This window comes from Natrix helvetica (genome assembly GCF_964273705.1).
Source record: "Natrix helvetica genome assembly, chromosome: 2".
NCBI classification, from domain to species: Eukaryota; Metazoa; Chordata; class Lepidosauria; order Squamata; family Natricidae; genus Natrix; species Natrix helvetica.
In genome coordinates, this window is record NC_138552.1 from 69,574,396 (window position 1) to 69,594,889 (window position 20,494).

General features: G+C 38.2%; 1 protein-coding gene across 6 annotated transcripts in view; it reads right to left on the reverse strand.

The window, feature by feature from the left end:
* Window positions 1-20,494, reverse strand: part of LOC309386548 (transducin-like enhancer protein 4) — a 166,065-nt gene that overhangs the window by 20,418 nt on the left and 125,153 nt on the right. For all 6 annotated transcript variants that reach the window (XM_081942049.1, XM_081942048.1, XM_081942052.1 and 3 more), the window contains 3 exons: window positions 2,624-2,743; window positions 882-935; window positions 230-382 (listed from right to left, as the gene is read on the reverse strand). In XM_081942049.1, coding sequence (XP_081798175.1) covers window positions 230-382; window positions 882-935; window positions 2,624-2,743 — 327 coding nt within the window. The remainder of the gene's footprint in view (window positions 1-229; window positions 383-881; window positions 936-2,623; window positions 2,744-20,494) is intronic.

Genomic DNA, 20,494 nt, shown 5'->3' on the forward strand with positions numbered 1-20,494 from the left:
ATAAAAGATAGATACATTATTTTCAGAGTTGGCTAGCTGAATAAATACTTTCTATCACTCCAAAAGATCCTGAGGTGCAAAATATATTTTTTGGGGTAGAAATATATTGAACTTAGTGTTATATTATGATGTACTACTGCGACACATCTCATTATCTTCCACCTCAAGTTATATACCCAACGGTGCACACACAGTTATGAAGATGAATTTGGATTGTACAGTCACTTACAAGGCTAAGTTCTTTGGATTTGGAAGAAGGAGTGCTGCTTGAAGATGCTATTGAGGCTGGGCTAATTGGTGCATCTTTTTTGAGTAGGCGAGCCTTGTCCAAGCCGTTCTCCCTTGGAGAATGTGCTGGGCTTCCTCGTGGAGATGACGGATCCTAAAAAAGAAGCGTAATGATTATCAAGGTCTCCTACTTGTTCCAGTGAATAACATATGGCTCCTTTGTGACTGCATCCCATAGGGAAGTTCATGAATGGTATACTATATTCTTCTGCCTGCATAAATCATTATTCACAAAGAAATCATACTTCCATCTCAAGATATGGATTAATACAATGATACCATTTTACTACAGCAGAGCAAAACTATTTTTATGTTTTATTTGTTATACTGATTTACCACCCATCTCAGCACAAGGTGAATCTGGGTGGCTTACAAAGTTAAAAGCAGTAAACAAATACATGTAGAAATAAAAGTTTAAGTGATGGTAAAAAGATGGGGTGGGAGGGAACAAGGTGTGCAGGGGGTGAAGTAGGATTTGCTATTAGTGTATCAGCCACCTGCAGTATAGAACTCCCCCATTTTCTAAGCATCCTCAATGTTACCTGAGGAATACAGGCAATAAATTATGCCTCCCAAAGCAAAAATTCACATACCTCATTGGATACATCAACCACCAAGTTATCATCACTTTTTTCGCCATCACTATCCTGCATTGAAGAAGAAAACAGTTAAGTACCCCAAAACAGTTGCTTGTCAAAGCTGCACTTTTCATTCAATAACAAAAACTCAAGAAATGCAATGCAAAATGGGTAACAACATCAGTTAGGACTTTTAATTCATATAGCTGCTCTTGGGCTATAATACAACAAGCCACAGTTATATTTTTAAATATGCGGTTAGTAGATCATTGCTTCTGGAGTAATACAGATTAGAGCAGTGTTTCTCAACCTATGGATCGGGACCCCTTTGGGGGTCAAATGACCCTTTCACAGGTCACCTAAGACCATCGGAAAATACATATTTTTGATGGTCTTAGGAACCGAGACACCCATTTTATGGTTGGGGGATCACCACAACATGAGGAACTGTATTAAAGGGTCGCGGCATTGGGAAGATTGAGGCCCACTGGACTAGAGGATGAGTCAAAATTTGAATGAGTTTACAAAAAAGGAGCTTGGGAACACCAATCTCATCAGATTGCTCGTCAGGAATTTTAAGCAGGCAATGAGTATCTCTCCCTTTATAATTTAGCATGTTATGTTTCTGGAAGTTGCAACTGGATGTTGCAAATGCAGCATCTGACCAGATAAATGAGTAAAGAAAAGGAATCAGTCAGTGCTTTATATCATAACAAAATATTTACTTGCTTGGCAGATGTAAACGTGTTGGTATTGGCTAAACACTTTAAAATCTCATTATCTGAGAGATCACCTCTCCCACCGCAAACCTCTCTGAATGCTGATATCTGCAGAAAGACCCTTCTGGATAGAAAAAAAGCTTGTCTATCTGGTGTGCGGGAGAGGACTTCCTACTGCATCACTCCTAGGTTATAGAACTATGATGGAGAACCTATGGCACACAGTACCACACTGTTGCCAGTTGCTCTTCTGGATTCTGCCGTGCACATGCATGCTGGCCAGCTGGTCTTCGCTACTTCTCATTCAATTAGTAGGCCCCTTTCGTTTCCTTACACCGGCAATAATGTGGAGAGCATTTTAGGGCATTATGTGCACAAGAAGATATGCCTGAATGTAATTTAGACTTCAGTATTAATCAACTTTCTAACTGACCGATGCTACAAGCTCTGAAATAACAGGCCTTAGCGTGGCGGCCAACTGCTCTTCTCGGTTAGGGAGCACACGTGCATGCCGGGACCCAAAAGAGAGCAGCTGGCCGGTACGCATCACTGCATAGAACAGTCTTCTTGAGAAATGCATTTGGCAGTTTAAAAAATATATATCAAAATTAACCCCAACATTTATAAGATCAGTAAATACACATTTATTTTAGTCTGTTAATTATGGGTTACTTTCAATATCAGGCTTTTGTTATTTTATTTTTTAAATTAACTGCTCACTTAAACAGAATATAATGCAAGGTGTATAAAAGAAATACAACAGGTATAGGAAAAGTTTGCATATTTGTCAATGAGAGTCCCGCGAGATGGTGCCGTTTCCATTTTTCAAGGCATGAGGAGGAAAGCCAAGCTTGTTAAATTTTCTTTTCCCTGACCTAAGTTCATCTGAGAAGGGTTTTTTGGAGACAAAAGACAGGATTCATTTGAGACTGTACAGAAGAGCCTAAAACTCTTTGGGGCGAAATTTGTGCATCCTTATCGGCAGTATAAAATGACAAACAATAAGAAAAAAATATATTGCGCATGGTTTCCACTCACGTAACGAGTTGCTATCTCTTTTTCTTCTGTCTTCTGTTTTTTACTTTCAGAAGAGTAATCTGTTGAGTTTCTGTGCTTCTCAGAGGCTCTAAAACTTGCTGATGGAGATACAGATGAGCTCTAAAATGAGAGGGAAGAGAAGGAAAGATGACGGATGGCACAGTTTTCCAGTTTTGTTTATACCATATCCCAATGAGAGGACAAAAGCTATGCCAGCATGGACAGAGCCATCTACGCCTTTCTAAAACAAGCAGATATAAATGATCTCTCCATGAGCTGCTCCTGGATCAACACAGCAGCAACCAAAAGTCTACCGCTTCAGAATCAGGTTGCAGTTACAAACAGAGCCGACTGACTTTTATAGGCTGGCGTGCTTACATTACTTGAAAAGTAGACCTGCAACAAAACATGGCAAAGTGGAACCATTTCTTGTGAAGAGATCTCTGAAAGGAAACACTTCCATGTTACCTTTGCAATAAGCTAACAAGACCGGTTTCCCCAGAGGATGCAATTCCTAATACCGTGTTTTCCCAAAAATAAGACCGGATCTTATGTTATTTTCTGCTCCAAAAGATGCATTAGGGCTTATTTTCTGGTTAGGTCTTATTTTGGAGAAAATACGGTACTAATTGTGACAGTCTGGCAGGCGATCTTAACAGGGGCTTAGTTTGGGGGTAGGGCTTATATTATGAGCATCCTAAAAATCATGGTAGGTCTTATTTTCCGGCTGGGTCTTATTTTCGGGGAGGCACGGTAGTTTTCTGATGTCAATAGGAGAAAAAAAACCTATGCTAATTACTTTTCAAGTATCCACTTTTCACTTTGTTACATAAAAGATAAAGCTGAGGAATCCCTGCTCCAGCAAATCCATATGCTGGTGCAGTTTGTGTGTGTGTGTGTGTGTGTGTGTGTGTGTGTGTTTGTGTTTTGGTTTCAATACAAAATCTGAGAAAAAACAGTATTTTTTCTGATGTGTGAATGTTGCACAAAGGTTAATGCCACAATACATACACACACAATCCCCCCACCGCCAAAACCCCACACTGTAATGCTTATTGACCCACAAACACACACAAGAACACAAACAAACTATCCAGCAAACTATATCATAATAATACCATACTAGCATTAGTAAATTTTCTGCAAGGTACAGGGCAGCTATGAAGGAGATAAAGAAAGAATTGGAACTTTTATTTTTTTTAAAAAAAAGGACCACTTCTACTATCACTTGGACTCCTGAAAAAAAAATAACCAGAGAACCACTGAGTTGCAAAATGCCATTTCAGATCCTTCACTCAGTGGAATGGAATCAAAATTAAAGCATCCCTGAGAGGTGACTATCTACCTTTTCTATGACCTTCTAGTGAGGAGTGCGCCCTTCCTCTCTACACAAATTGGTTTCATGCTGAAACTGTTCCTTCTTCTAACTTAATTGCATTATTCTGCACTCTGCACTTCATAAAACAGAGAACAGTACGCGATAGACATCCTCCAATGTAGAAATACAACACACTCTGTTAACTCAGCCAAAATTAACTTTATAATTATTAGTGAACCTTTCTGAATAATTAAAAAGTAAGGACATAACTAACATTGATTGGTGGAAGAAAATGATGCAGTCAATATTTTTTGCAACTTTTTGTAGTCCAAGTCCTTGATTATATTTCCTTCCTGTAAGAATATCACGCCTGTTCAATCTTAGCAACAAAGGTATCAAAAATGAAACACTAACAATGTATTGTTTTGTACAAAGAAGCATGCGATGCATACAGAAAGTGTGGATCTGAGTACATAGATATCCTATGATTCATGTTTTAGCATTAGTTGACAGAAGTGATTTCCAAGTGGTCTGGTCCTATGCTGCACCAGTAATGTATGTAAATAAAAACATAGATTGGACTATAAAAATTACATCAGAAACATACAATTTTGGCATACCTCTTAATAAGTATGATTTATGTATATTCCATTTTCCTTTCCTAGATAATAGCTTTATTTCTCCCATCCTTGTTATCTCTTAATATTATATTGAGAGAGTTTGATTAAAGAAGGGATCAATAGAAAGATGTTTTAAGCTTCCTTTATCTATAAGAAGAAACATTTAGAAGCTGGGCCAGTTCCCTCTATCCCAGTGCTATTAAAATCTGTAGCTTTTTTACACATCTTTATGCAAATTGTCTTATGCATGTCTTAAAAATACCCTTGCTCCATTTATATTCATTGTACAAATGGAGAGAAGACAGATTATAATTTGAATTCAATTCACTATGACTCATCTCTCTCTTTCCCTTTGTAATTGGCTGCAATAAAGGAGAAAACTAATTACGGAATGACAATTAGAATGATGGTTTAAGAGCCAAGAGTAAACTACCACTCTGATTTCAATCCAAGTATTTATTTTCATAAGTTTGAAATAACATAGATATATTTTTCTCAATCTAGTTAGCTTCACTGCTACAAAGAGTGTTGCGATCTCTGATTGTGGTGCTTAATAAAATTATAATTTAGAACACCCTACTAGTGTGATAAAGTAGCTAATTATGATTAGCTGTTTAAAGGATGAGCTGCACACTGTGCCGATCTATGCTGCTCAGTAGCTTAACAATTTGGAACATGTGTAGACAAATATGTATTTGCAAGAAGTGCTCTTGTTATGGTACCTGAAGCCTGACCTTGATATCAGAGTATAATAAGCAGAGAGAGACAGTTCTGAGAAAAAGAAAATCATTTTAAAATGAGCATATTAGCTTTCTGATGAGTTTAGAAAGCCAGGCTGGGAGTCTCTACGAGAAGATAGCATGCATTTGAATTTTGACAGAAGTAGTATGACAATTACACCATTACCTTTTTCTTTTCTTTTTTTGCTTTCTAAGAAATGGCACACAAATAGGTGTGACTGTAGAAGAGAGGTAGGGCTGGGGGGGAGGGGGGCAAAGGCATAGTAAAACATCATCAGTTTAGAACAGGGGTCTCCAAATTGGCAGCTTTAAGACTTGTGAACTAACTCCTAGAATTCCTCAGCCAGCCAGCCAAGAGATCCACATCCAGCCCCCTTGAATTGCCTTGATCTTTATCTAGCACCAGTTTAGTGTTGATGGTTAGTTGAGCAAATACATTTATGCTGCAATTTGCACAAATGGTTTTGATTCTTTGGGCCTGACAGCCACTTGATTTCTCTCTGCAATGGGCATGAAGTTATATCAAGAAACCTGAATGACATCAATTACTGACAGGAAGGATAGCCATACTAGTTCCAGAATCATGAATTCTACTTGTCAGGCCAAAATTTAGTACCATAGTGAAGGTATATATATGTTTTAATAGATTTTCACGGGTGTAGGTATGACCTCGCTGAAACGTTGCCAAGACAATCTCAATCTTTCACGGGAAAAGACCCAAATACAACAAGACCAGCATATATATATATATATATATATATATATATATATATATATATATATATATATATATATATATATATATATATATATATATATATATATATATATATATATATATATATATATATATATATATATATATATATATATATATATATATATATATATATATATATATATATATATATATATATATATATATATATATATATATATATATATATATATATATATATATATATATATTATTATTATATAGTGTGTGTGTGTGTGTGTGTGTGTGTGTGTGTGTGTGTGTGTGGTTTTTTTCTGTTAAGATACAGCCTGTTGTGCCTTAAAATGACTTCTACTGTATAGCACAGTGGAGTTGCCATGTTAACAGCTTCACAGTATTCCACAAGGGGGCTCCCTCTGGTAAGGGGGAAAATCCAACATTAGAAATTACACTTCTGGCGACACAGGGAAAATATTTTTAACTAATTTAATTGTCGCCGAAATCAGGGCTCAGGAAGAAGTTGCTCTTGCCATCACTTCTCCAGGAATTTCAGGTTAAGGTTAGGGTTCACACTAATCACCTTTGCCTCATCTCCATGGTCACATGATTAAAATTTGGATGCTTGGCAAATGGCACATATTTATGATGGCTAAGTGTTCCGGGGTCATGTGATCCCCTTTTGTGACCTTCTGACAAGCAAAGTCAACGGGGAAACCAAATTCACTTAACAACCATGTTACTAATTTAAGAACTGCAGTGATTCACTTAATAATTGTTGCAAGAAAGGTTGTAAAATGGGCCAAACTCATTTAACAAATGTCTCGCTTATCAATAGAAATTTTGGGCTGCATTGTGATTGTGGGCCAAGGTGCTGGATTGCAGGTCCCAAAGTCAGATGGAATTCAACATGTTGCTGAAGAGGAATTAAATATATTTTGATGAAGCTTATGACAGGATCAAATTAACCTCTTTGCAACTTCTAGTTGCTGATGTGTTATTTGAGAAATAAAAATCTAAAGCTGTAAAAACAGAAACAGAGTGGGAATACTGAAAGTTAAGAAGCATGAATATGAGAAAGTTCAACACAGCGGAAGGAGAAATGAATTAATGACATTTTAGGCATCAGTAAATTGAAATGGACTGGAATTGGACACTTTCAGTCAGAAGATCATTTTTCTGTAACAATTATCCAAGGTTTTCCTCTGACCACTGATACAGAAGAAAAAGATGTTTTAAAATTACTTAAATTCAACCTGAAATTGACAGAATAACTAAGCAAGATGTGCTGCTTGTGGTTAGAGACTGGAATTTCCAAAATTAGAAATAGTAAGGAGGAAAATGTTATTGGACAGTATAGATTTGGAAACAGACATGAATTGGATGAACAAAGCATCTGTTTCTGCCCACCCTATGATTTCTTTGATGTTAAGGTACTCGGTCACCAAAATGACACCCTCTAGATACAGCCAGGACTATATGTTACCCCAAATAAATTACAATAACTTGTATTATTTAGAATGAACTAAGGCTGGTGTGATCCAGTCCAAACTTATTACCGTATTTTTCGGAGTATAAGACGCACCAGAGTATAAGATGCACCAAGATTTTGAAGGGGCAAATTAAAAAAAAAAGTTCTTGCACTCTGCAGACCTCCCAAAAATGGCCCATTTTTTTTGCAAAAATTGGCCCCCTTTTTTTTTTTTAAAAAAAGGGCATGCACAGCCTTTAGGAGGCTTGCAGAGTGTTCCTGGGGGTTGGGGGAGGCAAAACACGGTCCGTGTTTTGCTCATTTCTGCCCTCCCCAGCCCCCAGAAGTACTCTGCAAGCCTCCTAAAGGCTATGCAGAGCCATTTTGCTGAAGGGGGACGGGGTTTCAGGAGGCAAAAAAATGCTGTATACGACGCACCCAGATTTTCAAAATACGGTAGGTCTAAACTTTAAACCATCACTATATTTCTGTGAAAAGTAAGTGTGAGGGACAAAAAGGTTATTAGAAGGGAATATTATGAATATTACCTTGATTTACTGGAAAAAAATAGTGGGGAAGAAATCATATATGTGTGTGTGTGTGTGCGTGCGTGCGTATGTATGTATGTATGTATTTGTGTTACAACCCCTGGTTTGCCTAAGTCACTTCCGGTTTGCTCGGAGGGTGGTTTTAAGCGTTCCGAAGGCTTCAGGGAAGCCTCCGGACAGTCCCTGAAGCCTCCGGGGGGCCTCTGGGGGGGCGGGGGATGCTCTTTTCATCCTCCCCAGGCTCCTATAAAGCCTCTGGAGCCTGGGGAGGGCGAAAAAAGCATGTAAAAATGGGGGGGCGTGCATTGTGCGCGCATGCGCACGGGGGGGGTGCATTGCATTATGGGTGTGGCACGCCTGCACACGACCCCCCCTGCGCTCCCCCCACTTGTGGCACGCGAGCCAAAAAAGGTTCATCATCGCTGGACTAGACGAAACTGACTCTCTCTATATGATTATTATAATTAGTAATGAATCTAATCTAACTTATATAACAAAGCTCTTTTGCATTGCAGGTTTGATAATTTTGCTTTTCAAACTTACATGAAGAGTGAAAGATTTAATGCTATATACTCTATGAAGTGATGTTTCATGTATCATGCTCAAATTTCTCCAAGTTGCCCCAGCATAAATACGTTACATGGAAAATATACCTGCCACTTGTTCATATAAATAAGCATTTGGCCTTTATATTAAATAGGAAAAATGATGGAAATAGAAAAAAAAACTGCCTTACATTGCAAGCAAGGTATCAGAATTTGTCCCTGGATTAAAAGCAACAGTGGAAGCTTCAGTTAAAAGAACAAAAAAACCCCATTAAAATGTAAGGCTGGATGTAGACTGAACAACAGGATAGCAAATCCATTTCCTATTATTCAATTTACCAAACCACTTCAGTCATCTGCTTGTCTCTTCCAATATAATTCTGAAAAAATATGGGAATAACATTTCCCCCCCCCCCCAAAAGTGTAACTTAATATGAAATTTTCTGGTTTCAGATCTGGTTGAGATCTGGAAAATTCTCATTTTCTAAACAACATGTGAGTGAAAACTCAAATATGGAAAAAAATGTATAGACATCATGTTCCAAATACAAGAAATTGTCGTAAAATACACAACTATAGAAAGGTCATATATTTATTTTAGGACAAACATATTATGGTGAACTATATTGAAAAATTACTGATTTTTATAGTGTGCTGGGATTTCTGCAAAGACATGTGTTTTCCAATTTAAAAATAATTTTTAAAATTAATTGGATTTCGACCACTGAGGACTTGCACATAGTAGGACTTGCACATAGTATTACTTGCTTCTCCCTACAACATGATTTTTTACTTCATAGGCTAAGCTTAAACACTCCAAGAAGTTTCCACATTCCTTTAATTATTGCAATATAATTAATTAAATACACTGCCATGACAAGAACTGTTTTCTGTTGTTTGAAAACACAGAAATATCCCTGTATTGTTATTTTAAAATGCTTTCTTTATGCTGCTAGTGGGAAACAAATTACTAAAAGAACTGAATTAGCAAAGATCATGTAGTATGCTGCTAGCAGACTTGTGGTTTGAATACAAATCCCATCCCCCCCCCTATTTTTATATTTCACCTTTCCTGTAAGAAGCACCCGTATCATCTTCCTAATTTTGTTTTCATAGCAAACTTGCAATTAAGTCTAGCAAAGGCAATAGGACTTTTGCAATTAGGTCTAGCGAAGGCAATCGGACAAAACAATTGGTCTTGGGTCAATCTAACAGTCAAATTACTTCCTTCATCCTTTATGGAGATTTAATTTCTTATATGAATGTTCCATGCTCATTACCCGAAAATCTTAATCAAAGATTAAGACAAACATATTTTTAAAAGCATACATGACATTACGGTACCAATAGCTACATTTAGAGGGGTTTCTTTTCTATCTAGTTTGATAAGACTAAGCATTTTTAGTGTGTTTTTGTTATCATCATAGTTGAAATAACTATGTCAGGACTATTTAATGATTTACGTCTATAAGCTTCCTAGGGTTAACTCAGCGAGGTGGGTGGCACAGAAGTTTAATAGTAAATTAAAAAATAAACAAATGTCATTTCCATCCACATGGTATCTTTATAGCCAATCCAGGCTCTAGCTAAGGCACTTGATTTCTATGATACGTTAAGCGTATTATAAGAGGGACTACTTCATTTAGAAATGTTCACATTCCAGCATCGCGAGAGAGTGTAATACCACCAATTAGGATGGACGTAAATGTGATCTAGAGGATGGTACAGCGGTGAAATCCTCTGAAGTCTGCTACCGGTTTGGTGAGTCTGCTACCAAGCGCACACATGGATGCCTGAGGTGTGCCCGTGCAATGCTAAAAAAGGAGCATTTTAAAGCCTTCTGAGTCTGCAAAGGTAAGTAGAACAGCGGGGGTGGGGGGATCCGCTGTGCCACACAATTTAGATTAGCTAGAAAGTAGGAAATCCGATGATTCTAGCTAACATAAATCACGCATCTCAACTGATGGTCAGAAATATTGGTTTGCCTGAACTGGTAGCATTTTTTTAAACTATTGGTTTGGGCGAACCAGTAGCATGTTTTTTCTACAGGTTCAGGAGAACCGATCTGAACGGGTAGCATTTCACCCCCGGGACGGTACTAACGGACCTATGAATGGAGTTGGTACTCTGTCTGTTTGCATAGTTTTAGATATCAGCACATTGATGGTAACAAGTCCCATTATGACTGTGCTCATTTTTCCTGATCATTAACAAGGTGAGAGAACCTCTCTTAGAAAGTCATAAATATCTCATCAGCATGAGGGCAAGCATCGATGTCCTCTCTGCTTGCAATAATTAGTCCTTCAGATCACTTGAACAAGCCAAAAATTATTATTACCCTTCAACCCCCAATGTCTGCTGAAGATTACTTACATTAACATGCATGGCTCCAAGGGCAATGAGGGAGGAAAGCAATACAGCTGAATAAAGAACAAACTAAGCAACCGGCTTTTGCCAAGCCATGCTGTTCAGCCATTTGATAAAGCATCAGGCAGTTGACCTCAGGTGGGCATAGAAGAAAAAGTAAGGCAATGAAATTAGTATTAGAAATAATGACTAAAGGGAGGCAGGGAGTCTTCCATGCAATAAGGCTGGGAACTCAAAATCTCTGCAAGGTGTAATCATTCCCTTGTGAAGCTTTACAGCACTGGGACAATGATGCATTTAGAGTACAATAATTAAAACAATAATTCCCAACAAAGTCAGGATCATGAGATAATTGACCATCCTGAGGTATTAAACAAACCCTAGTAAAAGCCAAGGATGCTCAGCTCAATGGTCAATTACACCATAATTATCTGAATGGCATTATTGTGGTTGTAAACCTTGTTCAAAGTACAAAAGAAACTATAAAAAAGTGATAAAGTATTCGCAGCAGGAAAATGACCTTCAAAGAAAGCTATGTGGCTGATTTTCAGAACTTCCGCTGAGGTTTTCCAAAACAAAATGCATTGCTGACGGATTCTGATTTACTCTGAAGTAACGTCATACAAAATAATTTGGCTTTTGGAGTGTAAATATATTTGAAGCCACTTGGGCATTGGTGTATATCCCTTCTCATTCATAAACAGCTCACCTAAGCCTGGATCCTTTTTCCTTGGCTTTCTCAGATAATTAGATTGATGTTAGTAATTCAAGGACATGATCATTACTTTTTAATAGAAACTCTGGTTTTTAAGAGGTGGCATTTGATGTTTATATGGCATTTTACCCACTAATTAACTTCATTAATTGCTGATTAAGTAAAAGTAATTAATTAACAGAGAACAAAGTCCTATATAACAAGAATATGAATCTTCCCTTCAATAAAGTTGATAAGTTTTGGGGGAAAAATAAGTCTTATTTTCCTTTTTGTTTGCTTCTATTTAGAAAAACCACATAGGGCAAATTGCTAACAAAGTGGCAACAGCATTGCATAATAATAGGATGGAGGAGAGGAGAAACCTCAGAAGGCCTCAAGAGCTCAGGTGTGATAGCTGACATTTAGAGATTTGTATGGGAGACCTCCAAGGAATTGTAGGGCTTGGGCTAAAGTTGAAAAAAAAATAGAAAGAAAAATCTTGCCAAGAAAACTAAATTGATTCAGCCATGAAGTTACAAAGAGAGTTTGTTTTTTAAAAAACAACAACATTTCTTTAATAAATTTATCTTATGTCTTGATCACCTGTATAGCCCATACAGATGGTTTAACCTTCACAACTAAGTAAAGAATGCCAGCTTTATTGTATAACACAATTCTAACAGGATGGACTGTGGTTCTTTTGGCTCCTCCTGGGGCACAAGTGTACAGAAGACAGCTTAAAGCTGCAGTTCGGGCCACTGCCAGGATGAATGTTTAATGTTAATCCTTTTACAGGCCAGTTTCCTCTACAATTGTGGACCTGAAAACAGGCAACGCCGCTGAGGTGCAGTTACTCCAGTACTAAAAATGTGAAAGTCAATGGAGGGTGGAAAAGTAATCAACCATGCTTGAAATATCGCAGTGAAGGGAATCCAAGACCTCAGCAGCAAAGCTGGTGGGAAAGAGTAATTGGAACATCATCATGGGGTGGAAAACTAATAGAAATAAAGCGACACAAAATAATAATAAGGATCTCTACTGAATGAAACAAATAGGAAGAATTTCTCCTGCCCAAAAATAATCCCCTTCTCTATTTGTCAGTGATAAAGAACTTGCTTCATTAGGTGCACATAAAAGGCCAAAACGCCCAGACTTACAGTCTTGACAGGCAGTTGGTTTGTTTTTAGTGACTGCCTTATTTGGTGACTATTCACAGTTACAATAGTGATGAAAAAGTAACTTTACCACCATTTATCACCTTCTGTAAAGCAAAGAAAGGCTGAAGCCCAGGTGTGGTTTTAGTTAGTGACCATTTTGTTTAATGAAGGAGTTGCCAGTCCCAGTCATGGTAGCTAACCAAAGACTGTCTGTATCTGCATATATCTGTGTGTATGGAGAGTTTGGCCCTGTTTCTTGCACGTGATGAGCACACTGCTGTCTTCCATGAAAGGAACATATTTTGTAATTAATACATAATCCCCTTTCCTTTCTGGTTGCATGGATGACAAAGTTCTGCACACATAAGTCTTTGTGCAAGTTTCAGAGGAGTTGGTGTACAGTCAGCATAGGTAAAAGCTAATAAATCTAGGCAACAGATACAAACACAATTTCAAAAAAGAGAAAAAGCCTGGGGATCAAAATAGTGATGGTATAAAGCTGATTCAAGGAAACAACATGCCTAGACACAAAGGAGGTCTCTGATAATCTCAAAAGTTACAGGATGTCATTGTTGCCTGAACATCACTAGTTTACATGCACAAACCAATTCAATAAGTACTCCCTAGGATGACTTGTTGACTGCTGCTGGGAAAGAGGTACATAAAGTAGGGACAGTAGAATCTGGTTATATAGGATTATATTCTTATAAACTTGACCCAAAATATCTAGGAACAAGGATATGAATAATGTCTTCCCGTATCACCTGCTATCTGTCTTTTTGATTGGTAATGCCAATGATTGAACTTGGAATCCTGCAAATAAGCCCAAATGTGGAGGTCAACAGAAATTTAACAGTGACTGAGAGCCAAGCCACAATTTAACTGCAGATTTCAAAAGGAACGTTGTGCATGTAAGCCCCTCCAGCACGAAAGATGGCATAATCCCAAAGTCAGAGTATTTCAAAACCCAGCACCACACAATCTTGTCAGGGTTCATTTGAACTTTGTGTTCCCCATCCTAACCCTCACAGCATCCAGGAACCAGGATAAGATAGTCAAAGCAATGGTAAATTTGCCAGGGAGCCCTGCAGAACCCCAGAGATCTATACTATGCACTGTAGTAGTAGCATTTCCCCCTCATATTGATGAACAAGAATGACTCATGGATTATGGAAAGAATTGCCAATGTATATTTCAAGGCTAATAGTCCATAAGCTAAACACAACTTCTGTTTTCACTCACTTTGGAGAGTGAGCAGTAGGAAGAATTTTGTTCCAAGACTGTAGCAAATGGCAACTTATTTGACTGATCATTCAAACCATGGTTATTGCTACAGAAAATGAAATTCCCTTTATCTTGCTCTGGCTAAAAAGACAGCCCCCAGAAATAAGCTTTGCTATATACCAGTGATGGCAAACCTTTTCTCCATTGTGTACCAAAAGTGGGGACGACGACGACAGGGGGCCATGCATGGGTGTGCCCACACCCATAATTCTATGCGTGTGACTGCATGTTCATGCGTGCGCAACCCCCACCCTTCCCCCGCTTTTTGGCTCGCAATGGACCCAGCTTTCGCCCTCCCCAGCTCCAGAGGCTTTATAGGAGCAAAAAACAGCTTTCCCCCCTCAGAAACTTCAGAAGGCTTCCCTGGAGCACCAAGAGGGACAAAAATGGCCCTACGAGCAACCATGAAGTTCGGGAACAGACTTCTGGTTTGCCTGTAAGGATACTTTTTGCCCTCTGAAGGGTTCCCTGAAGCCTCCGGAGGGAGAAAAATGGCACAACGCACAAACCAGAAATCTGTTCCCAAACAGAAACAGGAAGCCTCCGGAGGGCGAAAAACAGCTGAAAATGAAGCCCAAAGTCAGCTGGCCATCACGCGCATGCACACTGGAACTGACAGGGCAACTCCACGTGTGCCCTAACAAATGGTTCCACGTGCCACCTGTGCCACACGTGCCATCACGGCTACATACAATAAACAAATGGCAGTCTGCCTGGAAAACACTGCATTTCAAATAATAGAACATGGATTTGGGAATTACTTGTTAATGAAATATGAGGTTTTAAGAGAATTAAGAATAAGTATTCTTATATTTTTTAAAAAGTGATTTCTTATTGATGTGTGTGCTAATTCTCAGTTTAATGGATTTTTTTTTAAAAAAGAAGAATTCCCATCAAAACCAAGCATGGCTTGATAGTCTCCCTGATGACTACAAAGTGGTAGTGAATTTTAAGTGTTTTTACTTTGGGTGTGCAAGCCATTTTGCCTCGTCAAAGCACGAGTGCTATGAAATGCACAATAGGCTTTGCCACGCACTTTCCCTATGCAAGATTCAGTAGCTTAAAAAAATTAGTGACACCCCCCATCTAAGCTATTTGTAATGCATTAGGAATCATGATACAGAGTTTGAGAATCCTTAATTAATTTGTTAAATTAAAATCAAACAGATCTTATTACAGTTTAATGCACAACATGAACTCTATAATTAGTGATTTTCTCCAGCATTGTAATGAATCTGTTCTAAACATCTCTAGTATATTTAGTTATGAACTTTATCAGCATTCTTTTTTAAGAGTAACTTGTAAATAAGTTAACAGAATTTGAGTTCATTCACATGCTGTACTTTTAACTGTAGTAGATTCTCCAACTGAGTAATTATTTATTATAGTTCTACTAAATGTGTAAATAATTGGCTCATTCTAAACAATTATACACTGACTTAATAGCTATTTGTCTGATTTCAAAGAAAATTCCATGCTACCATTTTTTAAAAAGAAAACAGTTCCCTTGAGTTAGTATCAGTAGCAATTATAGAACTGTAGAAATATATTTTTATTGTTCTAGTGAGACAATCATTTTCAAAGTTTTTGCAGAGAAAAGTCAGATAATTTATTCCAAATGCAATTCTGAAGACATTAAGATAATCATGGGGTACAACCTTTTTACACTTTGAACATTTCATGAGCTTATTAAAGATTGTCCTAATAAATTGTGACAGAACTGCCTTTAGTTATGGCTTTTGACGTAGTTTTAGAAACGGTGATCTAAAGCAAAGAAGAAAGCACATATATTACTAATTTTAAATAACATTTGGTAGTAGTGATTAAAAAATATTAGATACATTATCCCAATCTGTACAGTCATACCTCACAACTTAATAAATTGGGTAAGAATTAGTCCTTCTGCAGCATGAGTGATCAAACCCAGAAAGCTTTTGATTAGCCATAATATTCTCCATTACCTAAACTAGAACCAATAGTTACTACATTTGGAACAAAGGAAAATATTAAATAATTTTCAAACATTGCTTGGTTTATTATAATCACTATCCCAACCGCAAGTTCCTAAATTCAGCCAAAATGAAAAAGAAGGAGAGGATTGAATCTAATATGTGAGCATTGAGTGGCCAATAAACTTTTTACTTTACAAAAGAACAGCTGAAAAACAGGTTTTGTTGTCTACTCCCCAAATTTTATCAACACAGTAAGTATCATAGTGTCACAGCTGGATATTACACATGTAACCTTTTGTTCTATTCAAAAGAGTTATCTTTAGATTCATGAAAATGTCTTTTGATGAGTACTCCATAAAAGAATCCATATTTCATTTTGCTTTTGTTAACAATGAATTACAGTAATCTCAGTAAAACAGTGTTCTGGCATATATTCCTAAATTATATAATTTGCAAGGTCAATCCAGCTGTTACAATCACTTTCAAGGAAAGGGGATTTAATGTGTTAGTATTATAGTTCTAGCACTGGAACTGAGCTTTTCTTAGCTTTATTCCTAACATTCTCATAATGAGTAGGCATTTTAAACACAACAAAATAAAAACCAAACCATAATCTGGAAGGTTTTTTGAATACTATATAGCCTCACCTTCATTTTAAATAGTTTAGAAATGAAATTGTATAAACAGAAGGAGGAAAATATGCTTCGGTAGCAATCTGGCAATATCGTTTTAAGGAGTGTAGGCATGTTTCCAAACAAGCTACTCCAGTATACAAATAACCCAGCAGGGACAAAGATAACAATGTCTCTGGTGTAGGTTTAAATCTTTGCAAAAGTTAACATTTCATAAGTGTTGTCTAGGAAACTACATCCTTAGCTATCAGACTTCAGATGTGAACTGAAAGTATCCTAGTTTGGGATGCTTCACGAGACCTACCAGACACCAGTGGACAATTTAAAGGTGATTACTTTTACAAGGTAAAATCGAAATTCTACTTTCTAATTATCATGTGCTATGAGTCACTGGAAGTCAAGTGGCATACCAATTTAATAACTGATGGTTTGCCACACAATAAGCCAGATGTTTGGGTTGAGTTTGATATTTTTATCCCCCTATTTACCTGAGATAGCCAGATGTGGTTGTTTGATGGTGTTAAAGGTACTGTTGCAGGAAGTAAGTTGTTCTAAATAAAGCTGCTTTTTGCAACTGACTAATGGCAAATAGGGTTCAATTGGTACTCCAGTTGTTTTGGGGTTGTGCCCAAGGTGCCTATTATTATTGGCACTATGTTTGCTTTCTTTTGATACAGTTTTTCTACTTCTATTTGCAGGTCTTTGAATTTTGTGATTTTCTCCACTTCATTCTCTTCTGTCTCCAGGTTCTGCTATGTCCACTATTCAGAATTTTTTGTCTTTCATATTGACTATTGTTATGTCTGGGGCAGAGGTGGTATTCAGCAGGTTCTGACCAGTTCTAGAGAACCGATAGCAGAAATTTTGAGAGAGAACTGGTAAATACCACCTCTGACTGGTCCCACCCCCATCTATTCTCTGCCTCCTGAGTCCCAGTTGATCGCGAGGGTATGGGGATTTTGCAGTAACCTTCCCCTGGAGTGGGGAGGGAATAGAGATTTTAAAGTCTCCTTCCCCTGCCATGCCCGCCAAGCCATGTCACGCCCACAGAACAGGTAGTAAAAAAAATTGAATCCCACCATTAGTCTGGGGCGTTAGATTATAGGTGCCTATCTAATTGAATTCTAAAGTCCCAAAGCACTTCAGGTTTTTTTCATTTTTTATTACTTTGTATATTCTGTGGTCCCATCAGTTCTTGATTGCAGGCAAATGGTATTTCTTGAAGATATTCCTATGTACCATTGTTGCTACTTTGTCATGCCATTGTTTGTAGTTTGTGTAATGTTCTTGTAGCAGCTAGCTAATGGTCCAGTTTCTTCAGCTTTTTTGCATTTGCCATCTGTTGCTGTCTTCCAGCAATATGATTATTTCTAATTGTTTTGATAGGGAGTTTGGTTTGTTTCATGTTGAGATACTTTTATTTTATTTATGGTTTTTATTTTAATATGACAGTTTTATAATGCAAGCCTCCTACAAGTGCTAGATGGGATGACATGCAAATGAGGGTGAATGAATAAATAAAATAAGCAAACCTTGTCAGCTTGTATCACATAAACATAATCAACTGCAGTTATTCAAGAAAGCCAGGGTTCAACCATGACTTAAAATAATATATGGGCCTAGTCTATAAATCAACAAAGGAATACCATAGCTCATGCACAGCTGGCTCTAAAGGGAGAGTTGGAAATGACTATTACATTATAAAGTGGTTCAGTTTGCTTTGCTTTGTTTTAAAATTTTAAAGTTCACTTGTAACTACTACGCACAGAAAAGGCTTCTAAATTTGCATCTAGTTAAAACTATCCAGCACATCATTTAGGTAATACCTCTATCCAAACGTTAACACAAACAGACCTTGAATTATCCAGTAAGGCCTCAAATATTCAAGCAGCAAAAATGTTGTCTTTGCACTGAAATACCATTTCCTTTCTATAAAAGACTACTAAACAGCACAAACTCTACCACTATATTGATACATACATGTGTGCGCACACCAGGGGTGGGTTCCTGCCATTCTAACCTCTTCTATAGAAGAGGTTCCACAAATCTACAGTGCCAACTCCCTCCCCCCGCCCGTCCACACATCATCAAGATGAAGAGCGAGAGGAGGAATTCTGGGAGTTGAAGTCCACAAGTCTTAAAGCTGTCAAGTTTGAACACCCCTGGTTTTTTTTCTAAAGGGTTAGGGGTGCAAGGGTCTTGTAACTTGACAGCTTTAAGACTTGCGTGCTTCAAATGCCAGTTTCTGAGTCAACATTTTGGTTGCTAAGCAAGAGCGTTGTTAAGTGAGTTTCACCACATTTTACAAGTTGGCCATGCCCACCCAGTCACATGACTGCCAAGCCACTCCCACTCGGTCACATGACTGCCAAGCCACTCCCACTCGGTCACATGGCTGGTAAGCCACTCCCACCCGGTCACATGGCCAGCAAACCACTCCCACAAAGCAGGCCACACCTACAGAAGAGGTTCTAAAAAAAATTGAAACCCACCACTGGCCCACACACACACACTCACACATAAACAGGAAAGATTCGGAGGCTCAGCAGAGCCTTGGGATTAGCTGGAATTGCAAAAAATCCAGGGAAATTAAGTCTACAGGGGAAGGACAGAAATACTGGAGATTCCTATGATGACTTAATGTCTTCAACAATTATGGAATATAAGGGGAAGAGGGTGGGGAGAAATGAAAAGACCCCCCCTGAAAACTGGATAAGAAGAGGAGTAGGGGGTAGTAGGAGTAGGGCAGCTTCTGCCAACCTATCAGTTCGAAAGCATGTTAAAATGCAAGTTGAAAAATAGGGATCCCCTTTGGTGGGAAAGTAACAGCGTTCCATGCGCCTTGGGTATTTAGTCATGGCGGTCACATGACTACGGAGATGTCTTTGGACAGTACTGGCTCTTCGGCTTTGAAATGGAGATAAGCACCACCCCCTAGAGTTTGGAACGACTAGCACATATGTGTGAGGCGAACCTTTCTTTTTACCTTGGGGGGGGGGGGAAGGAAGCTATCAAAGACGACATGACTTTCTGGCAAAATGGCCTGGAATATTCCACTCTACAATAATTTGTTGCAGACTTCCTTTCTTCTATGACTGTTCTTGTTCTGTCTTGCGGAGAACATAGTGGACAAACGGAGGTGAGCCAGGACTTAACAAAATGCTAACAGTTTATTGCTAACAGGTTGCCAACGCGGCAATTCACATTTCGCACGTTTAGCTAACAGGCAACAGCTGAGCTCTGCTTTGACAGCCTTTATATATGCCGGCTGTCAAGCAGCCAGCCAATCAGCGTTTAGCACAGTGCCCCCTAGTGAAACGGACCAGAGGGAAAACGTGATACATAACAGTTCTCATTTTAGATTAGGAGCTCTTGGCCATATTTACCATCCATGGTGAAAGGTGACAATGACTGAGTTTGTAATGTGATTTGTTTTGTTTTGATTTGGCATGTTTCATCAACCCAGTCTCTATAGTTTTTTAGCCATTTTAGTAGAATGTATGTGGTTTATGCAAACAACTACCATATTTTTCAGAGTATAAGACACACCTTTTTCCCACAAAAAAGAGGCTGAAAATCTGGGTGCGTCTTATACACTGAATACGGCATTTTTTGCCTCCCGAAACCCCGCCCCCTTCACCAAAATGGCCGTGCATATCTTTTAGAAGGTTTCCAGAGTGCTCTTGGGGGCTGGGGAGGGCAGAAATGAGTGAAAAAAGGAGTATTGTTTGCTCAATTTTGGTCCCACAACTCCCAGGAGCACTCTATAAGCCTCCTAAAGGCTATGCACACCCTTTTTTTTTTTTTGGCCAAAAACGGGCCTGTTTT